Source organism: Zootoca vivipara, chromosome 14, assembly GCF_963506605.1.
Source record: "Zootoca vivipara chromosome 14, rZooViv1.1, whole genome shotgun sequence".
Lineage (NCBI taxonomy): Eukaryota > Metazoa > Chordata > Lepidosauria > Squamata > Lacertidae > Zootoca > Zootoca vivipara.
Window position 1 is genome coordinate 52,186,239 of NC_083289.1, and position 21,441 is coordinate 52,207,679.

The following is a 21,441-nucleotide window of genomic DNA, read 5'->3' on the forward strand; positions in this document are numbered from 1 at the left end:
TCACCTCTGTATCAAGTTCAGGCCTTAGGCCACATCACACTGGTCCAGTTTGCTTCACACCTTCTCATAGGAAAATGTATGAAATCTGCACAGCCGCCACCACATTCACTGCTTGTGAATATATGTCTTATGTTCTGCCTAACCATGCTGGGAACCAACAGCCAGTCTTCCCATCAGATCCTAACTTGGGCATGAAAGCCATATCTGGCTTGCACACTTTTGCCTATATGGTAGTCAGATATGTTGCATATTTTGAAGCAGGTCTCAATTCATTAAAATACTTGCAGGTTTCTGGGCCATCAAACCTCTGATCAAAAAGACTCTGATTATGCCAAGTAAAATAATAATAATACTTTGGATCATAATACTGTAGAACTTGTTTCTGATGAAGATTGGAGAGCACAAACTATCACTTTTTGTGGAGTTCATATATGAAATTAACAGGAAAATCATCAGCATGTTTTCTCAAAAATAAGCCCCAGTTCAATGGCACTTATGGCCAGTTAAACCAGTATGTAGTCTAAACAGGTCAACTGCGACCGTGTCATAGAGTTTATCTTAAAACTTCTTTATTCATTTACAGGAAAAGTTTTGTGCAGCTCAAAAACTCGTATGCTCACCAAGAGAAATGGTTCCAATAAAAAAGTGATATTGACTTCCTTGCATTGCCCTTTCCATTCTCGTTGGCCATCATGGATATTGCCTCCCTACCAAAGTTGTCCTGACTTTAAATTTTATTCCTTTCCCATCCCATCCTCGTCAAAGAATTGATGATCAAGACAGATTGGAAATGCCGTTCATAAGCCAAGCAGACTGGGGAGAATATATAAGGGTGTTCTCTTGGACATTTACTGCGCCCTTGCAAAACTGTCATGAAAATTTACCAATGCAGACACAAGTGGGCAAGCTGAATTTTTCAAGGTCGATTTACCGTATTGTGAGCACCAATTACTTCAGATTCAAGTGAGGTTTCACACATCTGGTGTAAAAAGAATGTCTTTATAAGTTTTCTTGGGGAGAAAATGCTTTTGGCTTACATGAAACTTCTCATTGATTTTTATAAAGATCTTGATGTAAGGCTGCAGTTATTGAGGCTAAGAAAGCAATGTTCATGCCTTATATTTGATCTTTCTGTGCTTGAAAAATGCATTAGATATTGTGGGTCTTGCCATAAGCTAAACATTTATTTTCAGGAATGTCCATTCGGCATGAGATTGTGTCATGAGAATTTTGAGATCACAAACCTCGAATATGAATACTTGCCGAAATAGATGATAGGATTAGGCCTTGCACCTTATACTTCTCTACCTTCTTTCTGTTACTTTCTAAATAAGATTTTGTCAGCCTTAGCGGAGAAGTATTTGAAATGCACACAATATTTTTGCCAGATTGGTGTATTGAATCAATTATGCTTGTAGGCAAGGGTTTAATTGCTTATTACATTTCTATCCCATCCAACGTAAGGGCTGTCGGGTGTAAAGGACCAGGGCTTTATTAGCCTTTAATTAAGGCAATATAACTCACAGCTGAACTATGGGGGGTTGTAGGCGAAGTCTGTGGCTAGTGGGTGGGGTACACAAGCAAAGTGTTCCTGCTCCCAATCTCTGGCATCTCCCTGTAAGAATGGGAAGGACCACCCCTTTTGCCCTTGAAACCCTGAAGAGCTGCTCCTAGTTACAATAGAAAATACTGAGCTAGATGGACAGTTGTTCTGACTCATACTGAGGCAGCATCCCATCTATCTTCCTGCTCATGGAATTCCCGTGCAACATGGAGTTATGCCTTGGGAGAATGAAATGTACGGACAGTACGGGGTGAGATGGTTTGATGGTTTCTTCCAATGCTCACTTCTGCTGAAGTCCACAAACACCAATGAACCATCCTCCAGATATTGGAGTGTCTCCTGGTTCAGCTTAGCTATTTGCTCCAAGCAGGAGAGCCCTTTGCTTCTGTGGGAAGAAAGGAGCTGAGATGCTACCCCTGAGATGAGGCTTCTCAGGGACCTGGTGGGAAACACCTAGGAGCCCATCCTAAGCTTCTCCAAACTCTCCATGTCCTTCTCTATTGGGCAGTGAGTTCCTCCATTGACTGGGAAACTGATTTAGCTCTGTTCTGGATTCTTGCTTGCCATTTCTATTGAGAGAAGGCAAAGTACTCGGTTGCGTTTCCTTCCCCCCTTGTCTCCATTATAAAACAACGTTCAGCAATTTCCAGGCAAGAAAGAGAGATAATTATTGTCTCTGGACTGCAGCCATTCCATCTATGGCCTCCCAGGCCCCAAAGCAGGTAGCAGGCCACCTGTCATCCAGCTGGCTTTTCAAGGAGGAATCTTCTCATATGCCAGGCATAACCTGAGTCAGCCATCCCCTCTGAGACCTTACCAATCATCTTCTTTAATGATGGAAAGCTGTGCTCTGGCTTGAAGACTCACCCGGGACATCCTTTCTTGGTGCTTGCCATTATCTTCCCCATTTGTTGCTCCATGAGTGTAAATTGTTTAAAGAGTAACATTCAGAAAGCTGATCACCTCCCCAGTTCCTACTGTAAGCTCCTCACTGCGCGGGGCCTTCTCTTTTCTTTCCCTGCTTTTTGATTTGTTTTATATTACTTTGAAAAATACTGTTGACACCGATAGTCTACATCACAGACTGGCTGGATGCAGAGGATTGGTGGGAGGCGGCAGTGGGGAATCCCCCAAGGGAGCCCCCTGGGAAGTCGGCTCAGAGCCAGGGGATTGTTGGTGGGATGATGGGGAGTGGTCAGAGGGAGAAGGGGGGACAGATTGGGAGAAGGAAGGGTCATATGCAGAGGAGGTAACAGGGTATAGTGAGCAGGAAGAGCCAGGACAGAGGACAGTTCAGACTCTGAGGGAGAAGAGGGGTCTGGAGAGGTTTGGGGCCAGAACACTGAAGCCCAGGAGTCTCCCCCTCCTGCTGCAGGAGCCAGGGAGGCTTCCTTACCCAACTGCGCCCATCTCCCCTTCCCCTTGGTCTCCCAGGGCAGACAGGGAAATGAAGTGGGCGTAGTTTGAGACTGCTTGGGAAAGACCCAGGGAAGGAGTAGCATTAGTGGGTACTGAGAAGGCAAGGCATTCAGTCCTCGCCCCTGCCTCCTCCAGGCAAGATCTGCAGAGAAGGGTTGCTGGGACCACTAGACCAGAGTGCTTCTGTTTCACTTTGAAGAAAGACTTAACTTTACTAAGTTCTGGAGATCTGTTGTTTTATTGCGGCCTCACACCAGACCCGAGCCCTGACAGTCCATTGCCTTTATCTTTGCATTATTCCATTTCTAGCCCACCTTTCTGTCATTTTATTTTTCTTCATTTATTTATTGAATTTATATACCACCCTATACCCAGAGGTCTCAGGGTGGTTCGCAGAACAAAATCAAAATATTAAACCACAATATATCAATACCCCCACTGTAAAAAAAACAACACCACCCCCACATTTCAAAAGGGCATAGAATGTCAATCAAATCAACCAAAGGCCTGATGAAAAATGGAACATTTTTGCCTGGCACCTAAAGGTGTATAAGGAAGTGCCCAGGCATACTTCCCTGGGGAGAGCATTCCACAGACAGGGAGCCACTGCACAGAAGGCCCCATTCTCGTGTTGCCACCCTTGAGGAGGAGGCACACACAGAAGAACATGAAGGACATTGGGGCTTTTAAGCCACTTTCCTGTAGGGAAGCGCCCTCTCCCCACAGTCACTAAGGGCTACTGTGGGGTTGCACTCCTTTCCTGCTCCTGATCTCTGGCGTCCCCAGGTAGGACTGCAATGGACACCCACCTGTCCCCTTGAAAGTCTGAAGAACTGCTGAGATAGATGGATCAATGGTCTGACTCAGTACAAGGCAGCTTCCCATCTTTCTTTCTCCTCATGGATTTCCCAGGTACCTCATTGGTTTTTGTGGATTGCAGTAGGAAGAGCACAGCAGGGAGATGGCCAGCCTTCGGTGGAAGCTTGTTTTGTCCCCTTCCTGGCAGAACGAACTGCTCCAGCAGCCAGTTGCCCCAGGACTTCAGAGCTGTAGACTCCTAAGCCCTGCAAGTGTCTGTTGTTTCTTCATTCTGTATTATTGCATTCTATATCATTGCAATCTGTTGCAAGCTACCTCAAGGATCATCCGACAGAAAGGTGGGGTAGAAAACCTTCCAATTTAATTAGTTAAGGTGGAGCTTCAGCTAAAGATTGAAATTGTCATGATGATGAGAAAGATGGGCCAAGGGGACCGAAGAGACCTAGACCCAAAACAGCTCTGAGTGGCACTCCTCTTACTATACCGAATGGGCTCACCACTCTAATTGCCAATGCCTGTCAAATAGGGCTCGCATCAGAGGGATGCCCTACCTGCATCTATAGAAAATGGCTTTCAATTTAGTAGTGGGAATTCAAGCTGCATGTCACTTTCCGGACCCATTTTCTTAACTGTGGGAGGAACGCTATGGGATTATTATTTTTTTGGAGAATGTGTTGTTGCTGCAATAAGTTGGCGGCAACTGTTTATTGCTGTAGATTTTTTAGCCTGCTGTATCCTTCCCGCTGTTTTAAGACCTCGGCCATTGCTGCCTTCTTTCCCATCTTTTCCTCTGTAAGAGTGCGCCCAGCCCTCTCCCCTAAAGGTGCCAGGGGGGAAGAAATGCTTCAAATCCCTATTAGCGCTCTGACCCTGCTGGCGCAGTTCTTGCAGATGGGCTTTGCTGAGCTGGCTGTTGGCCACTTACAGTGGCTAATTAATACAAAGCGCTGCATACTCTCCAAGCTGCTTAGCCAGCAGGGATATCTAAAGCTCCTTTGTTCTTCGTCTTTTGTTCCATTTCAGATCTTTGCACAGAAGCATGATCCTCCAATATCCCTGAGCTCTGGAAATGGATGCAAAAAAAAATTTCACTCTGCAAAGTGCAGGAGGTAGTGCCCAATGTAGATTTCAGACATTGAAGCAACCCCCCAAGTGTTTGAGTTCTTTTTATTTTTAAAGATACTAGCCTTCGCAGCTGGAAGCATGTGGGCATTTTTCTTTTTTATTTGTTCAACAGGCAAGGATAGGCACCCTGGATCTACATGCTTTTCTGACCTACCTCTGTTTTTCTGTGAGCCCTCTTCTAAATTTCAGGTGCTAGAAATGTGGTTTATTGTATACCCAGTGTATTCTAGAAAATTCCTTCTTCCAGGGCACTCAAAACATATGAACAGTACAAACAGGATAATAAATACAAAAATAAATAAATAAGAAATTATGCTACCACGAACAAATAAAATACATGTTTTTGCAAAGATTACTATGGAAATTTATATGAAATTTGACAGTTGCAAAATCGGGGGTGGGGGCATGGTTGCACTTATAGCCCAGGGATGGTTTCATAAAATAATATAATGTGTGAAGAAAATAAGCTAAATGCTAAGAAACCCAAGCCCCTCATGGACTGGATAATCTTGACATTTAATATGGCTTTGCATGTGGTCATAAAACATTACTGACTCCTTGAGTTTTTGTGAGTTACTCCCTGATGAGAGGTGCCTTGAAACAACAGCCCATGCTGGAAGTCAGAATGTTCCATGTTATCCCATATCTCATAACAAGAAATCAACCTCTGGGTTGGATCTTCACCATCATCATTGATCTTGTGTGGATTGTGGATCTTTCTCTGTCTGCAAAAACTGATGCTTGGTTTACTGCTCGCACTACCGCTTGCTGGGCTTTTGTTACCATCAAGCATTGTTACTGATGGCTCCCCTGGGTTGCCTGAAAGCCAGCAGGTCACAAGGGGAGTGTAACCATGAGTTTTGTGTCCTTTTAAAGGAATACTGCAAGGGGCCATGGGATAACTACTTTGCCTGCGAATGACTGCTTGCTCCTGTGCAAGATGGCCTGTTGGCGGATACCATCTGGAGAGGCCCTTCTCTCAGAGGCCAGGCATCCTCAGTTGGGGTGACTTCGCTTTGCAGTGTCTTATGCACCTGGCACCCATTTTTAGAAGTTTGTTTGCCTGAGCCTTCAGGGTCACTTCATTTGTGCTGGGTTTCCCCTCCCTCGGCGGTTCGGTTTCATGCTCTCTTCCCATTTTTTAGCCAACAATCGTTTTTTGGTTTTGCAATTCGTTTGTACTTGCAACCTGCCTTGAAAATGATGATCGAAAGTCTTGATGAGGGAAATGGGAACGGCAGCTCTTTGTTCCCCACTGAAGTGGGCACAAAGGTCAAGGATTCTATTATCAGTGTGGTATAATAGTTAGAGCATTGGACTAGGACCTGCAAGATATCAGGATTCACTTGGCCATAAAGCTTACTGAGTGAGCCAGTCACTCACTCACAACCTGACCTATTTACCTAACCTTCTGCTCTCAGTGTTCATGGAACTAAATAAAGGTCCTTGCTCCGAAGATCTTACAAATTATAATTCAACTCAGGGGAAATAACAGAGGAAGGGGAGGTAACGGGGTAAACAGGGAACCAAGGTGTGATTCTCTCCATTGAAAAGAAAAAAGGCATGTCTGACTATATTCCAAGGAACCTTTCCCAAGTGTGATGTTGTCTAAATGACAAAGGGAAAAATAACTTCCCGTCCTCTCCACAGGTTGGTGTTATAGGAGAGGAAGAGGAATGGATAACTTTGTGCGAGGTGGAGAAAGAATCAGATGCTCAGATGCTGGAGATCCCAAACCTCACCCCTTATACTCATTACAGGTGAGAACAGCAAGTAATTAATTTCTGCACCAACATGCTACTGAGTGTCAGGCAGCAAGGGGCAGCTTCCCAGCCTGCAAGCAGCTGGTGGGAGGAGAAATGATGGAGGAAAATTTACACCTTGAAAGAGTTTGCACTTCAGTGACCCCACTTGATGTATTTTAATTGTCACCTTCACGTAGCAAAATAATTAATCAATCTGGCAATGGGAGCAAGGTATGCAAAGTGCACTGCTAAATAGTGCCATTGAATAACTGAACACATACCTGATGCAGATTTTGTCTAGACTAAAAGTTGCACCAGTTCAATTAAAATTGATCTTGTTTTGTTTGTGTGGAAGCTCATCTGAAACGAGCTGAATGCTCATTATATCACTTTGGCTTGATTCAGTGGGTAAAGTCAGTATAACTCAGTTCTCTTTTCTTCTCACCCCAATCCCATCATTCTACTTAAATGAACTCAGGGGTGTTGCAGAACCAAACAAGGCTCCCATCAATGTCAAGTGCCGTCAATAAGAGGGACATCCCATTCCTAATTTAATTTAACAATTCTGCCTGCTCTTCTTTGACTATATTTGAAAATTCCACCTCCTTAGCCTGTGAAGCTGCCCCAGAAATGCGGATTTAAGGAGCAATAACTTTTCTGAAGCTAAGCAGGTCTGGGTCTGGTTGCTGGCTAGGAGGCATTATTCCCAGGCTTTGGTAAAAAAACAAAAGAAACAAAAGTTTTGGTGCAAAACTGGGGTGGAAACACTTTCAAACTACTGCTTTGTTTATTGCTGTTGCTTTTTAATCTCTTGTTTACTTGTTTAATTTTTGTCCTGGAAATGTATTTACATCAAAGGGCAGGCTGCACTTTCACCAGGTAGACAGATACCGTAAATGCAAATCAAACACTCCAGTGTAATTACTTTTAAATGACCTCACCGTTTCAATATAAAATTATATTATTACGTATTTCAATATAAAATGACATTTGGGGAAAAAATTACATACTGGTAGAAGGTTAGCTGCATATTAGTGTGGCACCACAAAAGCAGGCAACCAGTGGCACTTTCATCAACCTCCCTTCCCTTCTCACCTCCTGCCTCTCAGCCACCATTGTTTATTTCACAATAAATGTGTTAGGACTTAAAAGTGCCATGGGCTTTTTTTGTTGTTTCTGATCTAAGAGATTCTCTGGTAAGTATTTGCAAATGCAATAAGGTTGCTGATAGCATTTCCCTTGTTCATACTTATTCCTCAGCATCAACTTAATGTGTCCCTCTTGACAAGGCATTTCGGTCTAAATAAGTTATATCAAATGGTGAGGAACAAGGGCAAAGGTCTGTAATGTTGCTATTTTAGCAAGTACTCTTCACAATAGAACATTGTTGCCTGAAAGCATTCAGAGATCCTTGAGAGGAGGAGTTTTGAGCAGCAATTGCTTTGTGAGGCACATTCTCACGATTCAAAAAATAGGTCTGGTGTATGTTTGACCAGATTCAGTTATTTACAGTATATAAGTCATCTGCCACATTCATATATGCTTCTGATAAAGCTAAGTGTTGGGGTAGAAGAGGCTAGAGAGTTCTCCTTAGAGGAGAATGGAGCACCAGAAAATAGAAGCAGCCTTTCTTTCTGGCTTGTTTCATTCCAGCTCTGCACCTTTGCTACTTTTACAGTAATGCTTACGCATTTCCTTGGCTCCGTAACCCCAGCCTTTGAGTTGAAGTTGGGTGGAATTTTTCATCATCATAATAGATTGCGTTAACAGCGCTTTGGGGTGTTTATGAGATCAACTGAATAATGTCATCTGAGAACAGGCATGAAGGAATATGCTGGGGAATAGCTCTGGCTGACCTACTTGCTTATCATACTTGAAAGCCGCTCCTGCTTCATTCCCCTGTATCAGATTGCCACACAGGAGCAGGACAGGAGGGTGGGCAGGCAGGCAGGCAAGGGGACAGCTGGCAATGCTACCTGGGTGCATTGCTTGATGAAAAGTCCATTATACGACACTAGCTAACCCAACATAAGAGTCTGCTCTGATCCATCCATTACACTTTTGCAAATTGATCTCCAAACTGAATTACTTCCATCACATTCACCATCCTTTTGAGTCCTCTGAAGCCATTGTGTGACTGTCCATAAGATGATGAAATGAGATGCGTCTCCCAAATGCCACTTGGGCTTATCAGCTCCATCATCTTGCCAGGTCTTGGCACGGCATTCCTACATGATGAAAAGGTGGGAGGGAATATAAAGCACTAATTATTGGACTTAGACTGCATCTTTGTCAAATGTGCTTCTTTTCTACTGTGCCCTGTCAGTGTTTGGGAAATTAATGGTGTTGTTTTGCTTAATGCATTTCCCTTTAATGCACTTTCTTAACGAGATCTGAGCAGATAGACTAATGGCATTACACAAGCTCGCACAACCTTTCTTCAATCCCAGTCTAGCCAGCAGTCAGCAGGGACAAGTTGAGCAGCTAACGTGTTAGCACAAGGAAGCCTGAACGGACAGTCTCTCCTGTCGCTTTTGTTATGGTGGCCGTATGCATCTCTAATGCCTTTTCTGAAACTGGTGCCATCACAAGGAGGAGTGATTGCTGTCATAATTTGGAACAAATGGGATTGATTTTGATCCAAGAGTTCATATTTGGAAACCTACAAATCTTGCATCAAAGGCAAGCTATTTGTTCCACATCAACTGTGTTTGGGCAAGGATCATTAGGGAAGTGTTTGGGCAATGGACTCGTTCCAGAGAAAGTTGGACAAACCTAAATGGAGTTAAGAATACTGTACAATTGCTTCTTTCTGGATTGAACTCAATGTGATAGCCACATTTGCAAAGGGAAGGAAAGCAACCTCTAAACCACTGAGCCTAGGGCTTGCTGATCAGAAGGTTGGCAGTTCGAATCCCCACAACAGGGTGAGCTCTCGTTGCTCGGTCCCAGCTCCTGCCAACCTAGAAGTTCCAAAGCACAAGTAGATAAATAGGTACCGCTACAGCGGGAAGGTAAACGGCATTTCCGTGTGCTGCTCTGGTTCGCCAGAAGCGGCTTTGTCATGCTGGCCACATGACCTGGAAGCTGTACGCTGGCTCCCTCGGCCAACAACATGAGATGAGCGCCGCAACCCCAGAGTCCGTCACGACTGGACCTAATGGTCAGGGGTCCCTTTACCTTTACCTTTAACCAACTAAAACTTTAGGTAATGATGGCCAGTTCTAATTGGGGAGAACAAATTTTAATCAGGGAGGCTGAGAGTCAAGCTCACCCTTGTTCATTTTTAGATGCTGTTTGGTCTTCTTGTGAAAGTGTAATAAAGAATGAAATAATAAAGAATGAAACAGGGAAATATTCAGGTGCTGAGGGGAAACAAACCATGACCTCAGCATGACCTGTGGCTCAGCGTGACATTCCAACTAGGAATTCTGGTTAGTTTTTCTCCACCAAACCATGATCAATAAGCCAAGAACAAACCTTGGCCACAGTTGGTGGCTGTTGGGAGTGAAATTTTAGAAACTAAAATTTCTGTAATTACTTGAAAGCCCAAACAAGAAATCTGCCATTTTCTTTTATTTGCGCTTTCCAATACTGTATATATATTTTTGACCTGCTCAGTGGGCTGTCATTATCATTCTTTCAGTTTAAGTTATCTGATCAAAAAGAATATTTGCCCCTTGAAAATCTCACAATTGTAACATATACCACCTGCCATTTATCTTTGACCAATGCTGGTGTTAGTCACTTTAAAAAAATCAGTTTGATGAAGAAGGATTTCTAGAGGTTCTGTTTTCAACCCTATGTGACTCTTCTAAATCTTTCTGTACACTTTCTATTTGTTCCTCTCTGTGTCCTTCAGGTTCAGGATGAGGCAGGTGAATGTGGTTGGGCAAAGTCCGCTCAGCCAGCCATCGCGTGTCATCCAAACTCTCCAGGCACCGCCAGACGTTGCGCCAGGGAGTGTGACTGTGCGCACGGCCAGTGAGACCAGCTTGTGGGTCCGCTGGGTGGTAAGTTGATCGTAACAAGACAGCGTAGGAGTAGGAACAACATTCAAACTTTTCCCTTACGCAAGGAGCCCAAAACTCACAAATGTCTTTTGCAGAGAAAGCCATTTATTTCCTTTTTTCCCAAGCACTGCAGTCGTATCTGAAGCTCCACATTTCTGGCTATATGCCAGGATAGGATGTGCTCACTAATGGACCAAACAATAAAAGCATAGCAAGGAATTATAAACGTGATATAATTGGAATAGACCAGATGCTGCCTCTTGTTTGTTTATGGTGATGTGTTTCTGAAGAAATGCCATGAAATTTGGTTCATTGTGTAGCCACTTTCATCCTAAGTTACTGAAATTGCAAAGAGATATTTTCCCCCTACACAGAAGGAAACAGTGCCAATGTGGAGGTTATATCCATGTGATAGATTGCAGAGCTAAGTGATTAACTCTGGAATCGGGTGATAAATTGCAGGGCCATTGATAAATGAATTTATCATGTAGCTTTGACTACTGTACCCACCCCTCAGCCTATCTGACTGAAATCCATTCAATTATTCCAATTTCCTCTGCTATTCCACTCCAAACAGCCTTCCCAAGGATATTTCTTCCTGGTTTTCTTCTCAGCACCCAATGGATGCTCCCAAAGGTTCTTACGTAAGACGGAAACTGCAGCAGCTCGTCTGGCAATCAGGAAAACATTCTGTGCATATGTTTTCTGAATACTCAGAAGCCCTTTGAATTCTCCAAGTCATTGGGGCATTCCTATAACAACAAGGAATTAATGTCTGCTTGTATTTGGCATCTGGTCTCAGGAGCCTGCTGCTCAAGGGAGAATGAGCTGCAGATCCCGCCAGGTGCACCCAAGCTTTTGGTATGTGCCTAAAGTAGCTATTTGGATCCCGGTCAAAGAGGCGGGAAGTTATTGTAAGCAGAGAAGATGGATGAATGGGCAGAGAGCCAGTGAGGCAGGCAAAGATGAAAGGGGCGTATCATGTGACTTTGCAATTAACTGCATTAATATTGTTGCTGGCCATTTGTGCATCTCTGATAATGGTCCAGAAAGAACTATCAGCTCCGGAGATTTTTACACCCATGAATTAAAGCCTCATTTATGGGCCAATGAGACAAAAAAGAAAGAAGGAAGGAAGGAGAATATTCTGTGGTTCCTGAGTTGAGGAGCAAAGGCGGATCTGCCTATCTGCAACATGCTTGCAAGTTGTGGCAATGTGGAGCTGAACCTGTGCAGGGTTGGGCTCAGAGGAGTTTCCTGCTGCCCTTGCCATCACCCCCCTTCCACTGAAGTGGATATGGACACGGCTGATCCACTCCAGGGCTGGCCACTGCAGCCTTAACATTAAGGTGCTAAATGCATACAGTTGTACCTTGGAAGTCAAACGGAATCTGTTCTGGAAGTCCGTTTGACTTCCAAAACGTTCAGAAACCCAAGCTCGGCTTTTGATTGGCTGCAGGAAGCTCCTGCAGCCAATCGGAAGCTGCGGAAGCCCCATCAGACGTTCAGCCTCCAAAAGAACGTTAGAAAACTGGAACACTCACTTCCGGGTTTTGATCATCCGGGAGCCAATTTGTTTGGGAGCCAAGGCATTCGAGATCCAAGGTACGACTGTACTGGTGCCAAGTTCCATGTTCACGGTCCAGAAGTGAACAAAATATTACAGTGTGACATGTTCCTGTTCAGGTGCCAGCCAGCCAGCTAGGTGTGCCCTGTGATATTCCATTCCATTTCACCTCTCCCTCATGTGCTCCTTTTGGGAGGGGTGGGGCGGTGTCTGTCTGTCATTCAGCTGAGCACTCTCACTCCTCAATAGGGTGTTTTGGGCTTCCCCCCCTAAACTCCTGCAAGCCCCCTCTAAAAAAACAACTTCCAAATACCTCCCTCTTGGGTGTGGAGCGAACCACTCTGGCTCCCTCGGGATCCACACTTGGAGAATAAAAGTGCTCTTAGTATATGGTGTTTCCTCCTGTTTGTGCCAACTGAAAGATCTGACCCAATGTGGGTGACAAATGCCACAGAAGACCACATCCTGAACTTTTAAACCCCCATCTTTCCCATCACTAACATGCCACCCTTTCCCTCCATGCCCAGCCTCTGCCTGACTCCCAGTACAACGGGAACCCAGAGTCAGTGGGTTACAGGATTAAATACTGGTGTGTGGATGTGCAGCCTCTGATACTGACAAAGGTAATCAATGATCGGCTGGAGAGGGAGCACACCATCGAGGATCTAGAGGAGTGGACAGAATATGAACTGCAGATCCAAGCTTTCAACGCCATTGGGGCAGGACCCTGGAGCGAGGTGATGCGAGGTCGCACGCGGGAGTCAGGTAGGTTATGTGGCACGACTCTTGGTGATCTCCAAACTCCTAAAATGATATCTGCTTTTCCTTCTGATTTTACACTGGCCTGCTGCTGGCTTGTTTAACGTATTTATATCCTGCCTTTCTCCCAAGCTGGGATTCGTGGCTGCTTCCACCGTTTAAAGACATCGCTATGAAGTACAAAGTAATTAGATGACATGAAAACAATAGTTACAATACATTAAAGCACACTTAGAACCAGCATTAAAGTACAGTTTGCCCTGACAGAGCCCAGTGGTCAGCACTGTCTGCACTTCGGATTCCAAAGACCTGTCTGAAAAGGAGGGTCTTAACCTTAGGGACCCAGGTGGCACTGTGGTTAAACCACTGAGCCTAGGGCTTGCTGATCAGAAGGTCGGCGGTTCGAATCCCTGTGACGGGGTGAGCTCCCGTTGCTTGGTCCCAGCTCCTGCCAACCTAGCAGTTCGAAAGCATGTCAAAATGCAAGTAGATAAATAGGGACAGCTCCGGCGGGAAGGTAAACAGCGTTTCCATGTGCTGCTCTGGTTTGCCAGAAGCGGCTTCGTCATGCTGGCCACATGACCTGGAAGCTATACGCCAGCTCCCTCGGCCAATAATGCGAGATGAGTGTGCAACCCCAGAGTCGGTCACGACTGGGCCTAATGGTCAGGGGTCCCTTTACCTTTAACCTGCTGGCAGAGGGATGGCAAAAAGGGAGCCAGTCTATTCTCCCTTGGAAGGGAATCTCACCACCTGGGAGCCGCCACAGAAAATCCATTCTCTCTGTCTCTTGTGTGACTACTAAGTGTGTTGATGGGACTGAGAGAAGATGCTTATCTGAGGATCTTAGCACCCAGGCAAGTTCATATAGGGAGACATGATCTTCCAGGTAGCCTGGGCCCAAGGCAAGCTGATGTTGGATTTATTATTTATTTATTGCATTTCTTTGGGTATATATGTGTATAAAAGTCTCAAAGCAACTTAGCAATGTGCTTAGGCATTGAGGGCACTTCTACATAAGTCATATGCAGCTCCCTGATGCAGACGCAGCGCTCCGAGGCACAACCTGCCTTCTTGCCCAGGGGCCAATAAGACAGAACACGGAGTGCGAGAGACTAGGGCGCAGAGTTTAGCTTTGTATCTCTGCTGTTGAAAGCCGTTTGAAAACCTTACTAGAGGTATCAATAATAAATGGGGATTAGACAAATTTGTGGAGGATAAGACAGCCAATGGCTATGTTTTACCTCCAGTCTCAGAGTCAGTCGGCTTCTGATACCAGTTGCTGGCAATTGCAAGTAGGGAGAGCATGACTGCGCTCAGCTGCTGCTTGCAGACTTCCCAGAGGCATTTGACTTATCACTGTGAATCGTGGACTTTGGTCTGATCCAGCAAAGCTCTTCGAAAACTACACAATACATACAAATTCATGGGGGAGGGGGGAAGCCCTGAAATTTGTAAATGAAACTCACTCCTGCACGGGAGATAGGAATTTTGTGCAGAGGACTGCATGTGAGGGGTTGAGCTGAACTCATTACCTTGTGGCCGTTTTCTTGTGTTCAGCATCATCCCTCTGGGTCCCAGATACATCATTACCTTTGCTTGATGGCCTCAACGGTAAGGAATCCTGACCAGAACAGTGACTCACTCATAGATGCAGTGGGTGGCCTCCTCTGAGGGTGAGTCATTCTGCCTCTTGCCCGCATTGGAGGTGATTGGATCATTCGTTCAGTCCCGGTGCAAAGAGACAGCAGAACTCCCTATTCCATTTTTGCTGATTTACTGGGAGGCTGATGAAAAGGAGGCCACCTAGAGCCTCGTAGGAGCCTTTAATTATGAAATCAATTTCTTTCTCATCGCATGTTAGCAGCCCTCTCAAGCTACAGAGAATTTGCTCAGGGAGTGACAGGTACCGACTTCCTTAGCTACTAGTTATTAGAACCTTCGGGCGGCCAGGAAGGGCGGGCACAGAGAAATGGGTTTCAAAATGCATCTATTATTTTGCTTTCTACAACCTCTGCCAGCACATCTCTCAACAGCAAACATTTCACCTCTTGTAATCTGGGAACGTGCTTACTTGGGTGGTCCAGGTTTTGCAAGGAGAAATCTCAACCAGGCAAGGCTCTGGGACTCCTGCCCAGCGGCAGCAAGGCGAGGGATAAGCAATGCTCGCTCATTAGCATCTGCGGAAGGTAGTTATTAAGCTGTTATCTAGATAACTTCAAGGAAAGCTCCTCTCTCTCAGCTCCAGCCCACATGCATCCGACGTAATTTACCTTTCTGCTGCGGGTGAATAATTGAGCGGAGTGACCTTTCTTGAATTAAGTATTCAACAGTGAAAGTAAATCACCGTCTTCGCTAACCTGCACAATGAGCAAGGGTTGTGTTTGCAATTTGTCTCCATAATCATAGAGGGGCTGCCCATTGCTACTGCATGGTTAAGGCTGGGTCCCATTTATCACTTTAAACAAGATTTCAGCCTTTTTTCTTGTTATAAACAGCTCAGCATCCCCAAATTTGCATATTTTCATTAGTGCTGGGGTAAGGGTTCAATTAAAGCCAGAGGAGCCTGGCAGGATGCAGAAGTGCGAGAGAGTTGTTGAGGTTGACTATGACAAATAAGTATGAAACACTGATACCCATTGTACATAATCAGTGTGCCACATGACCCGTTTCAAGCATCTCTATGGGGGTCAGCAGAAAACAACTAGGTTTATGGGCACGCCAGTCCCCCAACCACTTAAGCAGGAGTTTGTGGGGTTAATCTGATTTAATTGTGCTCAACGGTCACCGTATTTACTCAGGCATACATTCCATAGATTTCAGTGAGATGTGCAGTAACCATATGGCCACTTTGCCACGAGCCAAACTCCACATTCTTAATACGTCTAATTTAAAAAACAAAACAAAAAAACAAATTATGAGCTGATCTTTAGTGTTCAGTCACATCACATGCTTCAGGGAGGTAAGGGCCCATAATCCTACCATCCCCACCCCCATTTTGGATTCTGGGGGATTGCAAAGACAATCAAAGCCATCAAGACAAAACTGTTCCCACAGCACCCAGTTGGCCAGGTGGAACTGGAGCAGCCCATGATTTTTTATGCATATTTGCCAGTCTAAGCAGTAAGAGGCACTAGCTGGTCTTAGAAAGGAGGAGGGTCTTTCTAGATCTGCATCTTCTTCAAAGGAAACTAGTCCTCTTCATTTAAGAGTGTGTGCCTTACATACATGAAGCCCCAGCTTTGATCCCTTCTTCAGTTGAAATAAAATCTGGCTTTTGAAGGGTTGGAAGAATCTCCTCTCCAAAACCCTTAATAACTGCAGTTTGAGGCTTGCCGTTAGTCTCAGGAAAGCTAGATAGGGATATTGCTGCTGGTTTTTTTTTACCAGTAAAAGGAAGGTTCTCATTTGAGGGGCGGCAGGAGAAGTGGCAGAAAGAAGATGAGCAATTTAGTCACCCAACCCATTCAGGACAGGACTAGGGATTACAGGTAGCTGGATATTTATGTATTATTTTTTAACAGTTTATATCCTGCCCTTTGTATATAGACCTCAGGATGAGTTACAACAGAAAAAAGTAAATTTGCAGGTGCAATCCGGGTAAATATATGGGGTTCCTGCCTTAGGAAAATCAATAATTCCTTTATTCAAAAGGAAAATGTCCTTGCAGGCACCTCGGTTGGTGGTAGCTGAGCTTCAAATATGGCATCTTTGGCAATCACTCGTAGCTGAGTAAGATTGTCTTTCATGAACACAGTCTTAACAGTGAGTCCGCTCACTGTGGACGTCCTTCCACAGTGGGAACATAGGTTTCTGGGCAGGAGTTGATCATGTGAGGGTTTGCCAAGCATGCCTTCCGCTTATCATGTTTCTCCCTTTCGTCCTGAGTATGAGTGTCTTCAAAGCCCACGACACCTTTGGTAAAGGCTGTACTCCAGTTGGAGCGCTCGCAGGCCAGTGTTTCCCAGTTGTCAATGTTTATACTACATTTTTTTTAGATTTTCCTTGGGAGAGTCTTTAAACCTCTTTTGTTGACCACCAGCATTACGATTTCCATTTTTAAGTTGAGAATAGAGTAGTCGCTTATCTACTGGTATTAACCTAATTGCCTCTTGCAGTTTATATATGCTACTCTCATTCCACAGCTTGGGTTTGGGCAAAAGGACACACCTTTGCAACACACTTGAAAGATTGGTGGAACTGCTAAACACATGGCCATACTTTGATTGGCAGCCTTCAAAGCCCTGGTGCCACTCCACCTTGAATCAGAAGCTACAGCTTAGCAGGTTACTAGAAATGGGCAGTTCAGAATATATTGCTGGGGCAAGCAGGGGCAAGGGCACCTGGAAACTGGGAGGAAGTGGTCAAGGAGCAGAGGATAAACACATTTGACAGGGAAGATGGTAGAGATCATTCAAGTGGGATTTTGAATGGGAAAAAAAGAGCAAGCCTCTCTGACTGTGGATTGCCCCCATGCTGCTCACAGCAATCCTTAGAGATGTGGCAACGAGAGAAGTCTGTCTTTCCCCCTAGCAAGGCCAAGAGACAAAAATAATGTGTGTGGGACTTCCTGAACAACTGTGGGCTCCTGCGCATTATCTCCTAGCCCACATGCCACAGGAAAGCAATACTGCATCCTGAATATCAGTCTACGAAGCTCTGAACAGTTTGACCCTCACCTCTGAATGTGGCCATAATCTAATAGCTGACTTTATCAACTATGTAGCTGTGGATATGCGCTATCTGGGGGCCAGTACATATAAGGGAAGCAGGAACACCATGCGTCAGAAATGAATTATGGTGTGAAATAGAGGAGTTATTTTAAAAAAGAAAAAAGAAGTAGTATCCATGAAAAGATTCTGTTCATACAGTGGTGTTCCTGTTAACTCTGACTTGAACTATGCCATATTCTAGGACTCCTTTCACTGGAAGAGCAATAGAAGGAGTTAAGAACCAAAGAACTTAAATAGAGCCTGCTGGATTAGGTCCATCTAGTCCAGCATCCTGTTCTCACAATGGCCAACCAGATGCCTGCAACAGAACCTGAATGCAGCAGTTCTCTCCCAGATCCCGGTAGATCCCAGAAGCTGGAATTCAGAGGCATACAGCCTGCGATAGCGAAGGTAGAAAATAACCACTGTATCCTGCAGCCATTGAAGATCTGCAAAGAAGCCAGAAAACCGCAATTTGTGGAGGGTGCTTGGAATTCTCTATTAGTGTTCACTTGCCTCGCCACCTGCTCAGCAGATCACAGTTCTAAGGAGGCAGGGATTGACTAAACTGTTAAATCAGTTTAGGCTTTTCACCTTGTGCTGAAACACATTTTTGCAAAGGGTTACCTCCTTCTTCTTTGAAAACACACACACACACACACACACACACACACACACTGTGATAGTAACCCAGTTAACTTCAAGAGAGCTCATTTGCGAAAACAAAGTACCCACCTTGTGCTTCGTCTTTCAAAATAACTACATGATAAAGAAGAGCAAATGGCATTGCATTCATCCTCCCACTGACGAATGGTAAAATTGGCCTGGAAGGAACATGGAAATTTGTTTGGGTCGTGGGGATCAGGACAGGGATGTCTGTTTTGTGTCAATGAAGCAATCTACAAATAAACCACAGGCAACGTTGGCATGATAAAAATGCTGGAAACCCCATGAAGATGTCGTTGCCGTGGAGGGAGGGGACAGTTGGTATCAGTCACTTTCCCCCCCCTATTCAATTTATGCAGTTATAATTAACTACTGAATTGACTAAAGCTCACCTGATTAATCAACTAAGGTTTCTTAAGTTGGAAGATAGATTAGTTAGAGAGAGACAGAGAGACCTTGTGGTTTCTGTGGATTTGTTTACAAACCCAAAAGGACCCAATGTCAGATCTTATCTGCTCATACTAGGACCTCCGCACAATCGCCACCTTTTTGATCATTTAAATGCATGCCTTAAGTGGCCTTAGCTTGGAAGAAAAACCACATTCTCTGCATCGTTGGGGCTTAGACTCCCCCTAGCAGTGATCCTTCATTATACACATCTTTTAAAAAAGAAGAAGATGTGAAGGCCGCCTCAGCCTCTTGTGAACCATCTAGAGTATTGGTGTTGGGGGATGGAGTGAAAGAGATGCTTTGGTTTCTGAACCAGAGAAGAAAGCTATTCATCAAAATAAAGAAATCATTCCCTCCTTGCATGGCAAAATCAAACAAGTGAATATCTGAGCAAGAGCGGCTTGGAAAACGGCTGGTTTTCTTTACACCGAAATCTGGCACACCTCTTTCTCGTGCCCTATGAAGTGATTCATGTGGGAGTAGAGCTTTGTGAAGATCTACGGATAAGGCTGTGGCAGCCGTCCAAAGACATTTGTGGCTCCCGGCAATCTATATTCCTTTAACATAATTATATCCTTGTGGAGGATAAATCTAGGAGAAGATGGGGGGGGGGGAATCCAGCATTGGGAGAAGCAGGGGGAGCAGGGAAGACAAAACTATATCGCCAGCAAAAGCAGAGTTGCTCCATTTCTCATGCCCCAGCTAATTGCTAACAGAGAAACTGCTGTAGTTATAACCTGGAGCCTGCAGAAGTACAGGGTGGAGCTTCCTTTTCCTTCCTTCAGAGCAGGGCAGTTCCAAGCAGGTCGCACGCCCTGGTGCTGAGGGGCGGAGATTGCTCCAGCGCCCCCACCCTCACAGGGTGTAGAATGTTTTCTGCGTGGCTTTGCCGTGCGGCGCCCTGCCTACCAGCCCAGCCCCCTGGTGCACCGCGCCACTGGGGGTCTACCTAGAGCCGGCCCTGCTTCAGAGGAACATGAAAATAGTAGCTATAGACTCAATGCTGGATGAAGAGAAATGGGGACTGAGGCTTGCCTGCTCAGGAGCATTTGAGACTCTGAGATTTCAGGGCCCAAACCTGAGACATAGGGGCACCTTTCTGGTGATGCCACAGGCTCCCTTCCCATCAATGAGCCCTGGAGAAGGAAGTTAAGTGGAGAGGGTAGGAGGGAGCAGAAGAGGACAGAACCACCCCCAGGAACCTATGCATTAGTTTGGTGCTGGGTTCATTCATAAATCTATGGATCCCCACAATTGCTTCCGGAACGGCACTAGTGTAGCTTCAGCACTGAGAATAAAGCCTATTTCTCTCTCCTCCAACAATCACCTCAAAAGGCCTTTAGAAGTTCCCTCCCTCCCTCCAATGGTCTCTGAAGCTTGGCAGCTGCATCGTGCTCTTTGAGAAACTGTGCCCTATAGACATTAGTGTGTGCATGTGGAGTAGGGGGTGAGGCATAAGAAGCTAAATAAAATTTAAAAATCTCCGTCAAGACCTTTAAAGCAGCCTCCAAATCTAATCGTGTTAACTGAATGGTGTTAACTTTGCCTAAAGGAGCTTGGGCTGGGGGGGCGGGGTGGGGAGGAAGTAATGCAGGGAAAATACATCGGGTTTATCCCTGTCTGGTGAAAGTTAGTGACAGTAATTCTGTTGTGACCTTTAAATTGCCAACTTGGCTTTAAAGTGGGGGTGTATTTGTTTTGTTCTCTCTCTCTCTCTCTCTCTCTCTCTCTCTCTCTCTCTCTCTCTCTCTCTTACAAAATAAAAAAGCCACATACTTACTTAGGCCATGTCACATACCAAGCACTGAGGTCTGTTAGGAACCCCAAAAGCTTAGGTAGCTTTTTAAAAGGGTCAGGCAAGATGCTTGCCTGGCTGAGAACGAAATCATAGAATTGTAGAATCATTGAATTGCAGAGTTGGAAGGTATGCTAATGGTCATCTAGTCCAACACAAAATGCACAATAAAAACAAGAACAAGAAAAAGCACAAATAACCCCTCACCCCAAACACATTTTATAAGCCATAGAATGTTAATCTGCTGAACACCTGGCAGAGAAATATTTCTGCCTAGTGCCTAAAGACAGGTAATGAAGGTGCCAGGCGAGCCCCTCTGGGGAGAGCATTCCACAAGCGGAGAACCACCCATTCTTGCTTTGCCACCTTCCTGACCTTGTGTGGAGGAGGCACACTAAGATGGGCCTGAAATGATGATAGCAGGGGCCGCGTCGGTTCATATGGGAATGTGTGATGGTGAAGGTGAGATGCTGGATGCTAGAAACCCAGGGAGTTTCTGGGAAGAACTTTTGAGTGTCTGAGAGGCTATGGGGGAGAACTACTTCCAGAAAGTGCATGATGAAGAATTGGAGACACTTCCTTGCGGTGGCTTACTGAAATGGTCCAGGAGAGGGTCCTTGGCTCTGGATCCAGACTATGGATCCTGAGGTTGCTGGTTTACTTTATTGAAGAAACACATTCTTTTTCTTCATGCTATCCCTATTGGCATCTTGGACAATTATGAGCAGGGAAATCCACATTATCTACAAAATAGTGTAGATTACGTATGCCTGGCAGTTGGTATTAATTAACAATGGTCTGCACAAG

The 21,441-nt window shown here is 45.0% G+C and overlaps 1 protein-coding gene across 4 annotated transcripts in view; it reads left to right on the top strand.

Moving 5' to 3' along the window:
- The window catches only part of SDK1 (sidekick cell adhesion molecule 1), a 584,684-nt gene that overhangs the window by 462,254 nt on the left and 100,989 nt on the right, over positions 1–21,441 (top strand). For all 4 annotated transcript variants that reach the window (XM_035130977.2, XM_035130978.2, XM_035130979.2 and 1 more), the window contains exons 23-25: positions 6,578–6,687; positions 10,535–10,685; positions 12,780–13,017. In XM_035130977.2, the coding sequence (XP_034986868.2) occupies positions 6,578–6,687; positions 10,535–10,685; positions 12,780–13,017 (499 nt within the window). The remainder of the gene's footprint in view (positions 1–6,577; positions 6,688–10,534; positions 10,686–12,779; positions 13,018–21,441) is intronic.